Source organism: Pholcus phalangioides, unplaced genomic scaffold (assembly GCF_987345545.1).
Source record: "Pholcus phalangioides strain wild (caught in Gottingen) unplaced genomic scaffold, Ppha-v1.0 ptg000016l_1, whole genome shotgun sequence".
NCBI lineage: Eukaryota > Metazoa > Arthropoda > Arachnida > Araneae > Pholcidae > Pholcus > Pholcus phalangioides.
In genome coordinates, this window is record NW_028301609.1 from 15,577,461 (window position 1) to 15,597,550 (window position 20,090).

The 20,090-nt window shown below is 39.8% G+C and overlaps 1 protein-coding gene across 1 annotated transcript in view; it reads left to right on the forward strand.

Moving 5' to 3' along the window:
- Positions 1–527: 527 nt before the first annotated feature.
- Positions 528–20,090, forward strand: part of Amnionless (amnion associated transmembrane protein) — a 29,074-nt gene continuing 9,511 nt past the window's right edge. The window contains exons 1-6 of the mRNA XM_089245717.1: positions 528–645; positions 9,018–9,202; positions 9,295–9,376; positions 9,508–9,740; positions 13,687–13,827; positions 14,575–14,665. Of these exons, the coding sequence (XP_089101843.1) occupies positions 600–645; positions 9,018–9,202; positions 9,295–9,376; positions 9,508–9,740; positions 13,687–13,827; positions 14,575–14,665 (778 nt within the window). The 5' untranslated portion in view covers positions 528–599. The remainder of the gene's footprint in view (positions 646–9,017; positions 9,203–9,294; positions 9,377–9,507; positions 9,741–13,686; positions 13,828–14,574; positions 14,666–20,090) is intronic.

The window sequence follows — 20,090 nt, forward strand, 5'->3', positions numbered from 1 at the left end:
GACGTCGCCATATTGGTTATCTTTAGACACGGTTTGCATGTCCCTCAAAGAAAGAGGGAGATATCACGTGGTTCATAAAGCCTCATTGAAGAAAACCCGGGCAACGCCGGGTATTATAGTTAGTTGTTTATAATTGGTGTTAATTGCATTTTTAATTGGGAATTGCTGTATTTTTGAAATATATGACATCCATATTTTTATAAGCATCTTTTTATCAGCCACCACGTTAGGCATTTTGCCTGTTGTGGCGTTGTATTTGTATTTGTATGTACATAGTAGATTTTGATTTAAAAATAACATCTAGGGTGTTCGGTCCCATGATAAATAATTGGCACCCCCGGCTCCGAAGCCACTAGTAGGACTGTTCCCTAGATCAAAACTACGGTTAAGAGAGAGAGGCTGATGAAAGAAAGAAAAAAAAAATCAGTCTGGATGTGTTTTGTTGCGTTGCTTCTGAAGTGTGGTTGGTGTGAAGCGGCGACGTCTCTAATGTCTTTGAAAAGAAAAATAATGCGAACGCCCCCTTTTCTTTCTCGTGTTTTTTCAAAGACAAGTCGTTGGTTGTGCACTCCGCGAAGAAACGTTTCTTCCACAAAAATATGTGCCGAAGCTTCATTTTTCTACCAGTTTTCTCTCTACTACAAGGTAAGATTTCTTCTTTTATTTTTAAGGTTTCTTCGAGTTCTTTTTTTGCCAGCCGATTCAGTCCGAATATTTTTCGAAGATACGACACGCTATTAATTACATAACGTGAATTGCCGAACTCGAAAAGTATAATGTAGGTACCATGGCCCAAACATCCTGTAATAGGGTTCCCTGGGCTGCAGGAGCGGCTTAAGCGAAGGTGGAAGGGGTGCGGTACACCCGGGCGACAGGTTTTAAAGGGTAGCAGTGTAGACTTCAGTTAAGACCCCAAAATTTACCACAGTAAAAATTAACATGAAATCACGCGCTTTTGAGTCATACCTCGACAACGGAAACGTTGAGAAAATAGACGGGGGCCTTTGACCGTAATACCAGAAACAAGAATGTAAGCTATCGGGGCGGCTCGAGAGAAAATCTGTACCGTGCGGGACTTATTTTTTGCCCCTCCTGCCTATTCCCCTCCCCCATAGCTCCTACATCCTGATTCAGGGGCTCCCCTCAGGCAGGAATCTTTCGCGGGACCCAAGCCAGATTTTCTACTGACCCCTTCTACAGTTAATTTATAGTGTGGAAAAAAAAAGTTATAAAGATTTAGTCCCAGGCCCCAAGTTGGAGCCCTGTCAGCCCTACCCTTGGGGGTTATGCTCCACCCTCACAACTTATCCAAACAATTCCTAAAAAAAAATTTTTCGCCCTTTCATCTCGTACTTTGCGCCCCTCCAGAGCACACAGAAAACATTTTTTTTAACTTTGTTTCGGCCAATGGAAATTTTTTATCCATTTTTCTTGGATTTAGCACCCCTCTTGAGTAGCGCAATGGATCGCATGGACAAGAGACACCCCTATACTCTATATCACACGGGGCAAGTTTGCATTTTGGTTCCATCACCCAGAATTTGTTCCAGAATAACAAAAGAAAAATTCGGCTTCTCACTTGTCCGGTCCCTGGAGTACCAAAAACATCTTTGAAAAAATTTCTTAATAAAAATAACCTCGCTATACTGTATATCATCTTTGCAGGATAAGTGATGATGGCTCACAAAAATAAATGCTGTTTGTTTCAAGGATTAAGTTATCAGGCATTATTAAGAATGGTAGAATAATTCTGGAACATAAAAACTAACAGAAAGATCTACTTCAAAAGCGGGAAGTATGGTCACACACATTTTGCACGGTAAACAATGGTGTATTGCTTTCTTCTGAAAAAAAAAATCGGGTTTATCTCGAGGTCTCCTTCACTGAAGCCCTGTCAGCCTCCCGAAAGGGTCGCCATTAGGGGCGGTATATGAGGCTTCGCACCCGGGTAGCAGGTAAACTCGAGCCGCCCCTGCTGGATTGGGATCTTTGGCGTACCCCAGGACAGGTTAAAATGGGCTCCCTCTATGGTAAATTTATAGTGTAAAAGAAACAAAAAAAAGTAAGAATCGTCCCAGAGCTGGGGCCCTGTCAGCCTCATCTTTGTAGGAGCCATGGCAGTGGCGTAGCCAGAAATTTCGTTCGGGGGGGGGGACCACTTTCATTTTGGGGGGGGGGACCAAAGTGACAGAACAATGGATTTGGCCATCTTTTTCCCTTTTTTCGGTCATTTTCTCACATTTCGGGGGGGGGGACCAGACCCCCAAGTCCCCCCCTCGCTACGCCCTTGAGCCATGGTAGGTATGGTAGGTACGACATGGGTTCATCAACTAGTCCATACGACAATTTCGTTTGGCTTGATTTAAAAAGTGAATTAAAAGTGATTCAAAGCAATTGAAAAGAGTATTTCGTAGCTTATTTCAATTTCAAAACACGATGTTGAGAAGTGCTGTTACATAAATATGGTATTTATACGAATTAAATAATAATTATTCAAATAAAGTACCATTGCAGTAAGTAGATCTTTGCACCGATTGATACAAGCAGAGCTCCTCGTGAGGGATGGGGTAGGCCAGTGCCGTCTTAACGCATGTATAACAAACGAATGGAAAAATTAATTAAGAAATTCCGAATGAACGAAAATCTTCAATGGTTTACGAATTCGCTAATCGATTCGAGGCCAGGGGCAGCTCGAGAAAAAATCTCTACCCGTGCGGGGACTATTTTTGGCATCTCTCCCGACTACGTATTTTTGGTCTCTTCATTCAGATAGAGCGGAGGGCCATGATCTGGTTAGGAAGAGGAGCGAAGTAAAGCATTGGACGGTGGGGGGGGGGGGGGTGGTTGAAAATTGCCACTCGCCCGTACATACGGGACTCGGCTCGTACGCAGGAGGGGAAAGGGGGGGGGCTACGTTGCGTTGTATATTCAATCATTATTGGGGAGGGTCAAATAGTCTCAGTACATAGACGGAGGTATAGACGTGGGGCATGGGGGCGTTACCCTCTCCTTCTGGTGTCGAAAGTGAAACCGACTGATCTAATGCATATGCGTATATACACTGACATCATCATGCTCCCGCAAGCAGTCATCATCGTGTCCTCTCACCCCCAGCAATCACCATTGCGCCTTCCCCCTAGACCAGCGGTTCTCAACGGTGCTCCGCGGAGCCCCACCACTCGAGGATAATAAAATAAATCAGTAAATTTGATAAACAAAAAAAAAAAAAAAAAGAGGCCTAAAGGGTACCGCCATATAAATGATGTACTAAAAAGGGCTCCTCGAGTTAAACAGGGCTCCGCCATAGAAATTATACACTGAAAAGGGCTCCGCGAGTCAGAAAAGGTTGAGAATCGCTGTTCTAGGGTATAGAGGAAGGGGGGGGGGATCCGAAACTTCTGAAATGTGTTTAAGTAATCAGTAGAGCCCGGATTATATGCACTAAAAAAGTGGCAAAATATGCACTTAAAAATGCAAAAATATGCACTTAGAAATGCAAAAATATGCACTTAAAATACAAGTAGTGCACTTAAAATACCAAAATGTGCACTTAAATGTGCGGGGAAAAAAAAACCGATGTTATGAAAATATTATGAACAATATTTATTTGAAAAATTATAAAAAAAAAATTAAATGAGCTTAAATAAATCTTCAAAAATATGAACTTATACTGAAAATTCTTTGATTTTATGCATTCATATGTATTAATGCCAAAAAAGGCCAAAGTATGTGGTGCATACAATCCGTGCTCTCGTAATCATGTGTAAAAATTATGTGCAATTTGGTTAAGAAATCGGAAGAGCAATCTCAAAAAAAGTGTTAATGAGCGTGTGCCAGAGAAGAAACATTTTTACTAACGGCCTCTGCTGTTGATTTGAAACATTAATCTCTGAATTGATTCATATTATAGGAATATTTTTTATCTACTTTTTAGAAAAAAATTATGTTGCAAAAAAGTTATTATTTGAATAAAATTTATTACAGTTGAACCGAATTATAGAAAAATATATAATTTTAAATATACCAATTACGGTTTTCGGTTTTAAATAAAGATGACGGTTACAAAAGTATGGGTGTCGTGTATGTGAAAATCTCCCAGTGAGACTGACGGGGACCGTGGTTATGTCTGCCAAAAATAACAGCTAGCATTCGTGATCTATAAAATGATAATTCGTTTTGTAATTGATTCCGATAATCATACAATTGATTATATTAGACCAGCGGTTCTCAACCGGCGCTCCGCGGAGTCCTTGGGCACTCTCCAGGGGCTCGAGGAAAATATAAAAAAAACAGTAAAACTTAAAAAAATAATTATAAATATTTTTAAATAGTAAAAATAAATCGGTAACTTTGATGAATAATTAAAAAATTGGCCTACGGGGCTCCGCCACAAAGAACTTTTTTACTTAAAAGGGCTCCGCACGCGAGTCAAAAAGGTTGAGAACCGCTGCCCTAGAATTTCAAGTCTTTCTCCACTTATGCCTCAGCCCCGCAGGTTCCGATGCCTATGCCCACTTCTACCCTAAGCTCCGACATCACTGATTGCGTTCATACCGCGTGGTGTGTATTACAACGGATTTGCAACAAAATTAGAATTCCTGAAGCGTTAACTGCTCCATGATGTTCTTAAGTCAGCCACCTCGTTGGGCAATTTGCCTGTTGTGGCGTTGTATTTGTATTTGTATTTGTATAATTATATGCTTTTTTTTTGTCCAGAGCGTGGTAATGATTATCCTCGTTTCAGGCAACAATGTGAGAAACTTTAGCTTTCCTCCACAACAACAACACACTTTTAAGTGTCAGTGTTTTGTTTGTTGGGAGACACTTGAAAAAGAGCGTTTGTCTTCATTTAAAATTTATCAAGGGGGGGGGGGACGAATCCTTTCAAAATATCTTGTTTTCTCTTCTGCCGGAGATATCACATTGTTCTTCGGCTTATTCTGAAGCTCTCTCTACAACTTACACAATTTAGTAATTACGCCATAAAAAATTCACTGCATAGATCCCTGAACGTGTCACGAGAAAATTTGCCAACATAGAAATATTGAAAAATGGTTGAAGAGCGAGAAATTTTTATTTACTATAAAATATCGCTTATATATGAAAGAAGGGATTTTTGTAATAAAAGAATTGTTAACTCTAGACGGTAACGAGATTGATATGATTTTTTTGATTTTTTTCTCCATCCAATGTACAAAGGAAAGACTTTTTTCCGGATCCTACGCCGAGGTGAAATCGGAAAGAAAAGGCTGCTAGTTTCCGCTGGGAATCGAATCCAGTCCTCTTGCAATCCGGGCAACCGCGCTATGAATAAAACAAGACCATAGTTTCCCCAAACTTTTTGTTTCATCACCTCCTTTCAAAAAGAAAAATCTTCTCATCACCCCTTCCCCCCACTCAAGGCAACCCGTTGAAGTACTAAGCAATAAGCCTTTACCGCCTCCTGTACCCTTCCATCGCCCTCTCTTGGGCGATATTGCCCACTTTGGGAAAGCTTCAGTGATTTTTGCTGACGGGTACGATAAATTCTGGAATACAGATGATGTTAAAATTACTTTGAAGTGTTCTTTATTTGAAACCGAGCACAACCAACACCATCCATAGCAGACGGCCTCCGCGCGAAGCTCGTGACGTCATTGAAGAAAGTCATCTCACCTATAGCCCTTGGATATAGCAGGACACGACACATCCACCACCTTCACTTTTTTTTTGTAGCATATCCAATAGCTATAAGTGAGATGACCTTCTTCAACGACGTCACGAGCTTAGCGAGGAGGCCTTCCGTTATTGATGGAGTTCACACAACTCAGGTCTACCGTCATAGGCAATTTACTGGTGAGTTGTGCCGGAAATGCAAGTGTGTGTACCTAACAATCTGAGTGCGTATCTGTAGTATTGTGTCTGATTTTTCAGTGCTGCCATCTATATTTCAGAAGTGAAATGTAATAATTAAATATTTGTGCAGTTTACAAGGAAGAAAATTCATCTCTGCCTCCACGGGGACTCGAACCCCGGTCTCTCGTTTGCCGGACGTGTGCTCTACCAACAAAGCTATGGAAACAGATAGAATATTTCTTCCTCGGAACATATATATATGTTGAAGGGTCCCGTACATGGAATAAATGGGGCTCGACTGACTTAATTATTATGATATTTCGCACGAAAATTCTGCTCACAACATGGTAGACAACGTTAGCGTGTGCAGCCATATCAAAAAAAATATTCATCAGCTGAATCTGTATTAATTCGCAAAACTATTATTAAATCATACATGCACCTCATTCATATTCCTCTGCAGAACTTCCAACGAATTGGTACATGTTGGAATGTGCGTGACGTCAATGTGCACGAACCTAACGTGAAGTTCGTTTCTGTGTAATGCGTGTTATGTGGATAGTGCTACCATCTGCTTCTCAAACTATGAGTGAAGTGTAATGATTGGATACTTGCACCGTTGTAGGCCTGTTGCACTCTTAGGCGAGACTTTTAACGGGGAGATCGGCTCGCATTCCAAGTTGGGAACCACAGAAAACCAACTTCAGCCTATCACCGGTGGGATTCGGACCCGGGAGCTCGCGATGCGAGTCCGTCATTATGACCACCACACTGGCAAAGTGATGCCAAGGGCATTCGGTGTTTCCACAGGTGGTCACCCTCCCAAGTACTAACCGCGCCCGATGCTGCTCAACTTCGAGGATCGGTGCTTCCAACATGGTATGGTCGTTGGCCTTTGAAGTGTTGTTAGAAGAAAATAATGATCCACGCTTATATAATCACGTCGCTATATAAAACAAAATAGTTTGCATGGAGTCCATCTCTTGGCCATATTCCCAACACGTGAAAGCTAAAGGTCTATGAAGTCTTCGACGTAGATATCTCAACAAATAAACTGACAGAAATAGAAATGGATTACGTTTTGGGTTTGATAATACGATTAAATAATCGACGTTTGGGTTTACCCAAAATTCAGAAACGGATACGGCTATACGCGTTTCAGAACTGTATGAAGTTCCTTCATCAGTAGCAGAAACAAAGAAGAAAGAAAATATTGAAAAAACTCCTTATAGCGGGAGTCAAATTCAAAAAAGTCAATTCTTCTTTGTTTCTGCTACTGATGAAGAAACTTCATATAGTTCTGAAACGCGTATAGCCGTGTCCGTTTTGGAATTTTGGGTAAACCCAAACGTCGATTATTTAATCGTATTAAATAAACTGACATTTTTCTCAAGTACTTATTGATCTTGAAAAGTTATTCACAGAAACTTTTAATTGAAAATTAAATACAAAAATACACTTCGTAAGTTTTTAACTATAAATTATATAAAATGATGAATCCAAAATTGAATATTTTTAAAGTTAATTAAGAGACACATGTTGTGTATGTGTGTGGAGAGATGTGAATCCCTTCACTTCCTTCGTAAGTGAATAGAAATTGGGTGGCACTAGAGAGACCTACCTGGTCACAAGAAATTTCTGAGAAAAAAAAAAAATTTGATACTTGCACATGCGCAATGAACACAGTACTCCTGGCCATAAATCCCACCTTTAAAATATTGTAAAGAAACCTATACACATGAGAAAGATAGAATTTTACACAGATTGAAATTACAATGAATGCAACAAAATACAGAAAATTAGCCATATTATCATCACACACTTTATTTAGCATCTCGATAAGTTGTTTTGTTGCAAATGACTTTTCAGAGTGGGACCTACATTTTAGTATGTAATTGGAAGTTTCAGCACACGGCCGGGGACTTGTATATTCTATTCATACGGCCCCACAAACAAATTTTGAGAATTTAAGTAACTACACATCATTCGGAAACTTTTTATAACTGAAATTTGCTTTGTGCAGCATTGGTGCCAAGTTCACGGACTTCAAAAATCTGTAGTTTATCACGTGATGGCACATTCCGCATCAAAGAAAACACGTCACACCAATAAAAGGAAAAACCTGGGGGAAATTTTTTAAATTTCTACGGGTGACCATATATAAATCCCGTTTTTCCGGGACGAATTTGTTGCTATTCTGAGTCTTTTTTAGTAATAATTGTCCACTTTGCATGCTTTTAGCATCATATTTGGCGACAATCACCGATTTTTCGTATTCGAAATCCTCATTCCCCATATTTTCCCCGAGAAACCGGAGTCAGCCTGAGATTGTAAAGACTGGAAGAGTATTATTTTATTTCGCGATTTTGTATTCAAACAAAGCACAATTTGAGGACTTTTAGGCATTTTTCTACGAAGATACGGAAAAACAGAAGAATCTGATTTCCGACCGGAAGATTTTAATAAGGCTGAAAAATCGGAAGGCTTCCGGGTAAATCGAAAGCATTAGCACCTATGGCACAGGGTATCGTTCCTTTCATATCATAGTCGGTCCGTGTGTTTTTAATCGCAATCATGACTTTTAAGTTCATCTCCATAATTACGGGTGCATGTATGATATACAATGGTATATACAGGGTGCATGTATGATATACAATGGTATATACAGGGTGCATAGGTAACAGTACACACACGACATTTTACTGTCGAACCGTTGATCCTAAAAGCATACTTCCAATTGGAAAAGGTAACTGAATAACGTGTAGACCTCAGATGTGTCATTCATGTTGCAAGGGGTTGTATAGTTATTAAAATAAAAAATTTGATTTCTTTATTCGGACACCCTGTGCCCAAAATCCCCAATGAGAAAGTTGTTGTCCCGTCTTTCCTGATCCCAACAAAAATTCTCAGCGAATATTGCTCTTAGAAACGCGGTTTTTTTATTATCATCAGAAGAGACAAGGCAACAACTTTTTCTTCGGGTTTTTGGGCACAGGGTGTCCGTATAAAAAGTAAATATTTTTATTATAATAACTATACAGCCTCTCTTGTAACATGAATGACGTATAATTGGAAGTATGCCTCTAGGACCAACGGTTCGCCAGTAAAATGCCGTGCATGCTGTTACTTATGCACCCTGTATTTATACGTGCGTGTTATATTACTAATTTTTGTTAGAGTAGGTTTTGTTCTGGGCGCGCAGCAGCAGGACAAGAGGACATGGAACGCCGACACGAACTTCGACAATCCTGGTAACTGGGCTGGAGGCAGGCTTCCTTGCTCCAAGGACAGGGTAATGTTCGAGCCGGACGTCCCCGTAGCAGTCTTTGTGTCCGGCAGCGGATTCAACTCGTTGCCTCAGCAGATGGTGAGAAGAAAAGTATCATTACGTCTTTAATTGAAAAAGTAGATGAAAAGTTTCCATGATTCATATTTACACGATGTTACCATCCTTCGAAGGTGCTGCCGACGCAGGGTGAACTCATATTCGGAACAGGAGAACCAACAGGAGCCCGTGCCGAAGAAAATTGTCAGGGGGAAGGTAAAAAGAAAATTAATATATATTTCCAAATCGAATATTATACCTGAGTATTTAAAAGTATGGAGTACTGTATATATTCTCCATAATTGGAATTTTCGGTGGCATTAATGGTTTTTCCTTGTCTTTGCCAGAAGTGCATTTCTTAGTAAACAGAGGTTCGTGGTTCGATCCGGACAAGTGGAATGTAAGCTCTTCCTATTCAATTCCATCGGACGATTCTGTGGTCAGGAACAGGGCGGTTCCGCACGCTTTCCGTATTCCTTGCAGAAGGGACGTGGCCGTTTTCCCGAGGGACAAATCCTTCGCGGTCACACTTGGAGACGACGTTCCCGTCACCGTCGGTGACGTCGAGATAAACGGAGTGGTAATAATCTATTCCTTTATCCAATATATACAGGTTTTCCTATAAAAATTCATAAATAGTTTAAAAATTCATACCGATTGAAGGATTTTGAGAATTTGAAAGAGTTTTGAGAAAAGAAAGAATCTCACGAGAGAATAGAGATTTTTCTCTTAGTACAGAAAAAAGTTAAAAAATTTGTCGATAGAGAGCGCTGCACGAAAGCTAATAACATAACTCTGGACCTTTCTTCAATCTCTTCTGGGTCTGAAACGTTCTTATAGCTTCAGTCGGCGCGCCGGCGATTCGATTTCAGTGTTGTATTTGTATTGTATTTGTATTGACCTTTCTTCAATCTCTTCTGGGTCTGAAACGTTCTTATAGCTTCAGTCGGCACGCCGGCGATTCGATTTCAGTGGTTGAGGTAAGACAACTTCACTAATAGTGCTTTATCTACCTATGACAAAATCGCAATGAAAATCTTATTCAAGCTCCAGCAACAGAAAAATTCAGAAATGAGCTGTTATTTCTGCATTTTATGCGACTTTAATTTGCATATTTCCAGTGGTTTGATTTCGTGCGGCGGCCTCTAACAACAAATAATCGAACTAATTTTGCCCCGTGACGAATTTTAAGGGAATAATCAACGACCCCTGAGATTTTAAGGGAATAATTATAGTAAAGAATCGAATAACAAATCCAATTTCAACCTGTGGTTGACGTATTCGTTCCCATGCTTAGCGTGTTCCGGGTGGGTGGCCCTGAACAATTATCAGAGATGTTAAGACAAAAATCGAAACTTGCATTGGCTCATCAAAGCATTCACGAATGCTTAATATTTTAGCCTGATTTCGCGCTTACGAGATCTTAGTCTACACAATTAATAATTAAACTACCTTAGGTGTCTTCAGAGGGATGGTTCAATTGATTAGCCCTCAGCGTGCTCCCATCATCCAGAGCTGATGAGCCTAGCAGCGTGCTCCATCATCCTGAGATGACCTGGATTTCTTTTCAAAGAAATTTTTCAACATGAAGTTCTTAAAATGACGTCTAGATGGCGTACGCATATATATATATATATATATATATATATATATATACATATTCTTGTTTTTTTTGATATACAAATACAAATACAAATACAAATACAAATACAAATACAAATACAACGCCACAACAGGCAAATTGCCCAACGAGGTGGCTGACTTAAGAACATCATGGATCACCGAGCCCCTACCTACTACTGCTACACCACACATGCACCACCCCCCCCCCGCGGAACCCCCCAACGAATCGGTACATGAGGGAATGTGCGTGTACGTGTAGTGCAACCTGACGTAAAGTTTGTTTCTGTGCAATGCTTGTTATGTGTAGTGCTGTCATCTGCCCCCAGTTTTACTTACTATGAGTGAAGTGTTATGGTTGAATGATTTATCGTTGTAGGACTGTTGTTATCGTTGTAGGACTGTTGTTATCGTTGTAGGACTGTTGAACAAGTTTGGGTCATGACCCCATAGCTCAAAAATCCCTCACTGTTAGCGGATTCGAACAACTTATCTTGGAAGCTATTGTGACCCATAGGTTGAGCACCTCTAGGTTATGCACAGGAGCTGTTATAAAAGTTCACACTAGAAATCTTTGGAGTCTCAAGAATGGATCAGGTCATAATCAAGTTTTTTAGCAGAGTAAAACTTTGATTAACCACCAGTTTCTGTCATCCGTCATCGTCTAAAAAAATATGGAAAAAACTGCAGGTTTTAAGGTTCGAAAAGATGGGACCACGGCTGATATTTTCAATTGCCCTGCTTGCAATTGGTAAATCCAAAAAACCATGTGCTTTCAAAAATAAATATGAACTCATTGCCTGTGAACTATTATGTACAGGGTTGGGTTTTTGACGTCAAAAACTGGTTTAAACCGTCAAAAACCTAAATGAATGCCTTTTGATAATGTTTTGAACATAATAGGTGTACAACATGATGAAAAACTTACTTTTTGGCATATTACAATGTTTTATTTTTAAACATTAATTTATTACAATAATTAAAACAAAATATTAATTATAATTTGCACTTTTGAATTTTTCAACATAAAGAGCCTAGAACATATAAAATATAATTTTATGGTTTATTTATCTAAGCTACTCATTACTTGTGTTCAATTAATTCTTGTTCAATTAATTGTGTTAAGTATTATTTCTCTATTCTCTAACAGGTTTGTTTGTACTATGTGGGATGACTGTACATTGTTGAGTAGTAGTAGATATTTTGTTGATGATGTGGGTTCAAACCCCGATTATTTCTATCGCACCTTTTTCCGATTGCATTATACGATAAACCAATACGAAACGGAATGACCAAGAGACAGAAATAATATTTTATTTATTAGACAGGTTTCCATTTTATAAGGACCCACCCACACGCGCGCGCACGCGCACACACACAGGCACAAAAACATTAATCAACGAAGGGACTGAACTGAACAAACCGAGCACGACCAGGCTCTGCCGCATTAGCGATGTAAGCTCAGTGTTCTGGAGGGCGTGGTTGTGCCGGAAGAAACACCAGTCGGCAGTTCGGCCGCCGGTTAGTCAAGGAAACAGGAAAAAAGAAAAGTGAAAAAAATAAAAAAAAAGTAACAGAAAATGGTAACAGCGAAACTACGTACACATAAAACATCAGAGAGCATTGCAAGGCTTAAGGCCGAAACACTCTATACTGACGTGACGTGATTTCACGTCGTGTCAAAGAGGTTGTTAATTCTGATTCGTGGAAATTCTGTTACGTGGGAATTCCATGTCACATAATTTATACGTCACTGAATTTCCCCGAATCAGAATGTGTTTCGGTCTTTAGTCCAAAATGCGATCACCTAACTTGGTGCCCTGTATTTCGACAATTCGGAGATATCTCGCCTCCTTAAAACACTCTTATCTCGGTAACGACGAGCCCAGATACCTTTGTGAATTTTCTTATCCTGACAACATGTTTTCCATTCACCCCCCCCCCTCCGCCCGACTCATAGGTTCCATTGCAAATATTATTCATCTTTATGGGAACTATCACGCTTCTAATTTTTTCAAGAACAATTTACGAGCACTCTGTATAATTTGGGTGTCTTCTTGCATGCCTTATTAGGCTGGTCGGAAGTGATAACGCACCACAAACGACAGCAGCCGACATTGCGTCAGATGACTAAGGACGTCTGATGTCGTCCACTAAGAGCGAACTTTACTCGCTACTAAGTCTGCGATTTCAGTCCGTGCGGACGAGTGTGTTTGTTGATTATCTTGAGGAAATATTGAAAAACAGAAACTTAAGGAGAAATGCATTCAGGAGACCTGTATTTATCAAGTCCACGCTTAATGAGACATTTGACACAAACTCGGAGAGGGCGTTCGTGTTGTGAATAAATAAATAGCAGTATCTATATACATATAATCGATTCTTAGTACTAACCATCACAACCATGCACGGCAATTATGAAATTTTCGGCTTCCACGTTCACGCAGGAAAAGAGGAGGAAAGTCACGTACGATCCCATTTTTTCCGGGTCTGCCGGTCGTCTGCTACTGTTACCGCCCAAAATCGTTTCTGTTGGACAACGTTTTCCTACTTTCTATGCAATAGGATCAGCCTTGCGAATGCAGACGACTGCGCGCGACTTTTTTTTATCATTTCAAGTCTCTTCCAGAGGACCAGGGCCGTAACTAGGATTTTTGCCAGCCGGGGCAAACATTATTTTGCCGCCCCCACAACTTTAAAATTCGATAATTTTATAACGGTGTTCTTTGTTCCCTCCTAAAATTTCCGCCCCCTAAATTTTTCCGCCGGGGGGTTGTTTTTCCCTCCGCCAATCTTGTTCCGGCCCTGCAGTGGACGACCAGCCTCAGGGTGGGTCGAGTAAAGCTTGATTATACTGCGGACGTATGCCCGTATAAAACGTAGCTCGTTCTACCTATTCCGTTTAGAGATACCAGCAAGAAGTGTTTCAGGCGTTCCTGGCTAGTAGAGAAGGCTTCCTGCTGTTCCAGGGCAGTCGAAGGATCACAGTTTCCGGCATGGGATGCGATGACGTCACAGGATGTCCGTGCGGCAACGACGATCGAAAGGCGAGTTCAATATTTTTATCTTTTTTAGTGCATAGTTATTAGTGAATGGACGTAGATTTCAAACTCATAGTCATCTATAATAGAACCTCTAGATAACGGACATCCACGGGACCAGAAATTTTGTCGGCTAACGGGGAGTGTACAATATCAGTGGAACTTTCACATTTATGTGACGTGACGTTTGGGTTCATATTCGGTCACAATTGATTCCTATACATTTTAATGTTAAATTGTATATGTGCCTCTTTGTAAAAGCGATACACCGGTGATTATGCATAATCACTAGGGCTAGGATTTTTATGACCTAAAAACCGACAAAATATACTCCATAAAAAATGCATTTATGCCTTAAAAAACTGAGAATATGTCGGAAAAATCTAAAAATATGCTTTTATAAATAGGCTCACCATAAAATTAATAAATTAGAGTTTGTAGGATTTTACTGTCCACTAACGGGGAGTGAAGTACATTAAAGCATCTATTCCACGGGACCAAGGATTAAAGAAGTATCTATTAACGGAGAGTGTTCGTTAGGAGAGGTTCCACTCTACTAGTAAAATTTCGAGCCAAATTCTTTTGTTGTTTGATAAAATTCGGATTCGTGTATTTCCATTCAAATAGCATAGTCCTAGGTTGAAAGTAAATTTTAAAAAAAGAAAAAGAAATGACATCTGGTTCTACCTGTATGTTTATCATAATAAAACTTTTCATGTGCAGTATTTGATGATCAGTATTAGTCTTCTGCAGGTAATGCGAAAAGTCTGCTCACTGGTCAAGTGTCCCGACTCGGACTGTTCGGATCCGGTCAAGCCTGAAGGCCATTGCTGTCCTATATGCGGTACGAAACTAAAAGAATATGCAACCAGTTCTTCGATATACAGGGTGTCTTGTAAAGAACTTATAAACTCTGCAGATCAAGAATCCTGTAGGGAGTAGATGAAAAGTGTCCAAAGAGAGAGAGAGAGAGAGAGAACCACATATCTACGACCCATAAGCCCCATGAAAAATATTTACGTGGGAATAAAAAAGCCGGCATTTTACCGGCATCAAGACATTAAACCGGGGCTAATTTATGACAGTTTTTGATGCTTTTGTCGAATTTAAAGGGAAAATATGAATATTTAAAAAAAAATTAGTTAGAGGTCATAATCGTCACTCTTATTTTAATTACAAATTAGTTAGTCTTTTGATTATTATTTGCGCAAATAATATTTCACAGTAACTGTCACAAAGTTACCCCTGCACCCTTGCTTATAGTACAATTTAATACTGATGACAGTCAGATTTTTCCCTATTGTATGCTATATTTTGACACGTGTCAGAATATTTTGCTTGAGCATATTGTGTTACTTCAGGACTCTGAAGGACAGAAGGAAAGAAATATTAAGTAATTTTGGTAGAATTGTGGCAGGATTATACAGAAAAACCTGTCTTTAACGGAAAAAAATCGTGGTCCCGTGATTTCAATGCCAAAATACACTTTAAAAAACCTGGATAAACGAGATCTTATAACGCGGAAACGGAAAGGAAAATTTTACCCTTTAAAAAAACGGAAAACTTCACACAAACATTTCGACTGTTTCGCGACCAATTGACCAAAAGATCATACAAAATATTAGCGCTTGTATCGAAATTTTTAATGCAATGACTGCTTGCCAATGAGAGTTCTTCTTCATCTCCCCCCCCCCCCCCGGGATTTGTATAAACCGTTACTGTACTTGATGCTGTGGCTTTTGAAAAGCCACATGTAGTAAAACAGTTGCTTTCTGAAATTGTAACAAAATTTTTCCGTAAAGCAGACTTTTCTACGGGAGAAATCAGTGTGTAATGGTTAGATTTCCAAATGATGTACTTACTTATAAAATTGTGTACAAGCTGGTTTCCGTGATCGAAAGTACTCAGTAGGGCCGGAATTAGAGGGAGGTGAAGGGAGGAGGGAAATTGCTCGGGCAGCAAAATGTAGGGGGAAAATTTTACGTGAAAAAATCATCGAATTTTTCAGTGGTCGGGGCAGCAAGAAAAATCATGTTGCCCCCCTCCACAATAATCCTAGTTACGGCCCTGGTGCTGAGGATTACATAAATATAGACGACAATGTACAAACTGAACTTGACACGACAGATATTGACACCCTCATTGAAAATTCCAGAGATCAAAAAGAACGTAAATGTAGTAATTTTAGACGAAGAACAGTGTGGGGTGAAGTTTCATACAGATGCTGTGAAAACCTGAATATTTAGTGAATATTTAGTAATTATAAAGTAAAAATAATGTACATTATTTTATGCATTTTTAAATTAATTAGTTTATTTTCAAGTGATTTATTTTTATTATACTGTACTTCAATTGTTACATAATTTTGCCCATTATGTCAATTGAACCTCTATTAAACGGAAACCCCCCGTGTCAACGGAAAAAAATCTCTGTCCCTCACGATTTCGTTGAAGACAGGTTTTACTGTATCATGAATTTATTAGTTTAAACGAACATATAAACACAAAAAGTAAATAGAAAAAAATAATGTAGAAAACCAAGAAATTCAAATTGTGTGCAGGCACATGATTTTAATAATTATACTTCTGTTGCTGGCAAGTGATTTATTTCAGAAACATAAAAAATGTTTCGCTTCCCCTCTTGGCTTATAGGAGCACATTTATCCCGCACACAGTAGTTTCTTTCTCTTGGTATCAGATTTCGTCCTTCTCATCTCAAGTCATCTCAAGTGTTTGCCTGATCTCTCCATCACATTCACTAAATTTTTGTAATCATTCCTGGGGGGGATAATGTTCACCCTCAAAAACTACAACAACAACAACAACACACACACACATAGACTCCTATTTTATTTTATCTTCCTCCCTGATCGCAGGAATGGCGTTCGCTTCTGATCCAGAGTCTGTTTCATATCTACTGTTATCTGATTCTGCATATACAACAGACTCGGCATTACTTTCGCATGGTTGAACATCTTTCTGTTCTGATTCTTTTTGGCACTTTTTTTTGTGCTAGATTCGGAAGGTACTAGGATATTTGTGCCTGATGAACTCTCTTTAAATCAGAGGAGGATTTAATGTTTTCTCGCCTGTGAGCTACACGAATTTGCCGCCCTTTTCCCATTCTAATTTTTTTGACTAAACTTTTCTCGAATTCGTCCCCCAATGCTATGATCCGTTTGCCCCCCCTCAATTACATGTGCCCCCCCTGTTGCGAGCAAACCTGTGTCTCTAAAGTTACTCTTTCAGTCACTCACATTCTTCCACACTATTTTAGTCACTTACATGCTTCCACACTATTTTAGTCACTCGCATAATTGCATACTGTTTTGGTCACTCGCATACTTGCATACTGTTTTGGTCACTCGCATACTTGCATACTGTTTTGGTCACTCGCATACTTGCATACTGTTTTGGTCACTCGCATACTTGCACACTGTTTTGTTCACTCACATGCTTACACACACGCTGGGTCACTCACTGGTCTGGTCTCTCACTCTGTAGGTCACTCGTTTGGTCATTTACATGCTTGCTCACGCTCTAAGCCATTCTTTTGCTCACTCAAGTGCTTGCCAACTCTCTAGGTTGCTCTTTTGGTAACTCACTGACCTAGTCCCTTGCTGTCTGGGCAGAGGCGGATTTATTGAGGGTTATAAAAATTTCGCCGCTCTTCGCCCATTCTGTTAATTTTCTCTTGGCCATTCATTCCTCAAATTTGTCGCCCCTCTGAACTTGTCGTCCTGAGCTATAGTCCGCTATAAGACCCCCTGTAAATACACGCTACTGCTGTAAAACCAACGTAAAGATGCTCTTCCCAGGAGTCATATTGATTCTTCAGTTTCTTTTTCTCTGCCGATTCGGTTCTTTGCTGCTAGAAATTGATAATTGATTACGGAATAGAAATTGATAATTGATTACGGAATAGAAATTGATAATTGATTACGGAATAGAAATTGATAATTGATTACGGAATAGAAATTGATAATTGATTACGGAATAGAAATTGATAATTGATTACGGAATAGAAATTGATAATTGATTACGGAATAGAAATTGATAATTGATTACGGAATAGAAATTGATAATTGATTACGGAATAGAAATTGATAATTGATTACGGAATAGAAATTGATAATTGATTACGGAATAGAAATTGATAATTGATTACGGAATAGAAATAGAAATACAAATACAACGCCACAACAGGCAAAATGCCCAACGAGGTGGCTGATAATCGATAATTGATAATTGATCGATTCGAGAAATTGATTACGAAATAAAAACGAGAGCTCTACATATAGCAGGGCTGGACCCAAAAAAATCTAGGCGCCAGAACAATTTTTTAGGTGTTAAAATTTTTTTTACCCGAAGAAAAAGGTACAAAATAATGTTCCTTTGGATTTTTTCAGGGCATAGTGACCCTCTTTCGTGTTGGCCAATATATGTTGCTACAAATTCCAAACATTTTGAGCTGCTTTTAGCCTGCAATTTAATAACTACACAAAGAAAGTTTTTTAGGTGCCAATACCAGTTTTCAGTCGCCATGGCGATCTTGATTTGTTCAGCCCTGCGTATAGGTGTCCATAAAGAATTTCGAGCGCATCACACACCCTATACAAAGACGCCAGCCAATAAAGGTGAGCGAAGTCGTTGCCTTCCATCTTTGAACAAGAAGACATGGGGGATAGTAGGCCCCCAGTGGTTTTCCACTACAAGTGACGACTAATCGTTGAAAAACAAAAAGAGAGCAGGATGGGGAATCAGCGATTGGATGTAGCTGTAATACTAACGTCACACCTTTGCTCAAATATGGTGGATGAGGAGTCAGCTTGGGATAGGCTATCAAGAAGCTCAACCAGAGGCGGATTTACAATTTTGCAGCCTGCGGGCTACACAAACTTTGCCGCCCTTCTCCCATTCTAATATAATTTTCTCTTGATCACTCACTCAAATTAGGCACCCCGAGCGTTAGCCCGCTTGGCCCCGTGGCGGTTTTTAAGTCGATTTTTTTGTTCACTTACATGCTTGTACAATTCCTCCCTCGCTGTTTAGGTCACTCCATGCTTACACACTCTCTTGGTCACTCCAGAGCTCGTACACTTTCTGGGTCACTCTTTTTGTTGGTCGCTGATCTGGTACCTCGCTCTTCAGGTCATTTTCTTTTCATTCACATGCTTCCACACTTTTTTGGTCATTCGTATACTTGCATATGCTCTAGATCACTCGTGACCGCTCTCATGCTTATACACTCTGTAGGTTGCTCACTGAACTCATCCCTCACTCTCTAGGTCATTCTTTTGGCCATTCACGTGATTCTACACTGTTTTGATCACTAACGTGATTGCACACACTTTGAGTCACTCTTTTCGTTGCTTACTCACCTACGTCACTCTTTTGGTTACTTATATGAGTAACTCTTTTAGTCACAACCATGGTTGCACACTGTTTGGGTCACTTACGTGCTTTCCATACTATAGTCACTCTTTTCATCGCTCACTGACCTGGTCTCTTGCTCTCCAAAGGCCCTCTTTGGGTCACTCTCATGCTTGCTAGATCTATGGCACACTCACTAACCTAGTCCCTCGTATCTAGGTCACTTTTTTGTCTGACCTAAGCAGAGGTGTAGTTATGGTTTTACCGAATTCGGCTATACAAATTTGCCCCCCTTCTGCCTTTCTACTAATTTCTTGACCACTCTTTCCTCATTTGCAGCCTCTATGAACTTGTCGCACCGGTCTATAGCCCGCTAAGCCACTCCCCTGTAGATACGCTTCCGTGCTTTGCCTGATGCTAAGGTGACTATAAACCCTAGTGGATTCATTGGGGGGGGGGGGGGAAGGGAGAGTTTCTTATTCAAAGTGACGTCTAATCGTTAAAAAAAACATCACACCAACCGGCATATTAACAGCCATTTGCTGTAGAGACAATAATGTTACGAAAATTATGTAAATAGTCCTTCTTTATCATTTATTACGACATTTCTGCATGTAAATAATGTGGATAGTAACTTTCGTAAGTAAAAACGAAAATAACGCATTTTGCTTCAAATCACACCAAGTTGTCGAGTTCGGCGATAGCGCTGAGGTTCCGATGACGTAATGGAGCCAAGACAAATTTGTAAAAAGTAAAGGAAAAAATGGGATCTCTTCTCTCTCTTACCAGAATATAAGAGAAGCTTTCAAGTTTTCTTTCCCCTATATTTGAGGACGCGTCATGTTGTGGTTAGTATGGCTATAGCGCAAAGGTTTTTAACAGCTGGGGCTGATGCGA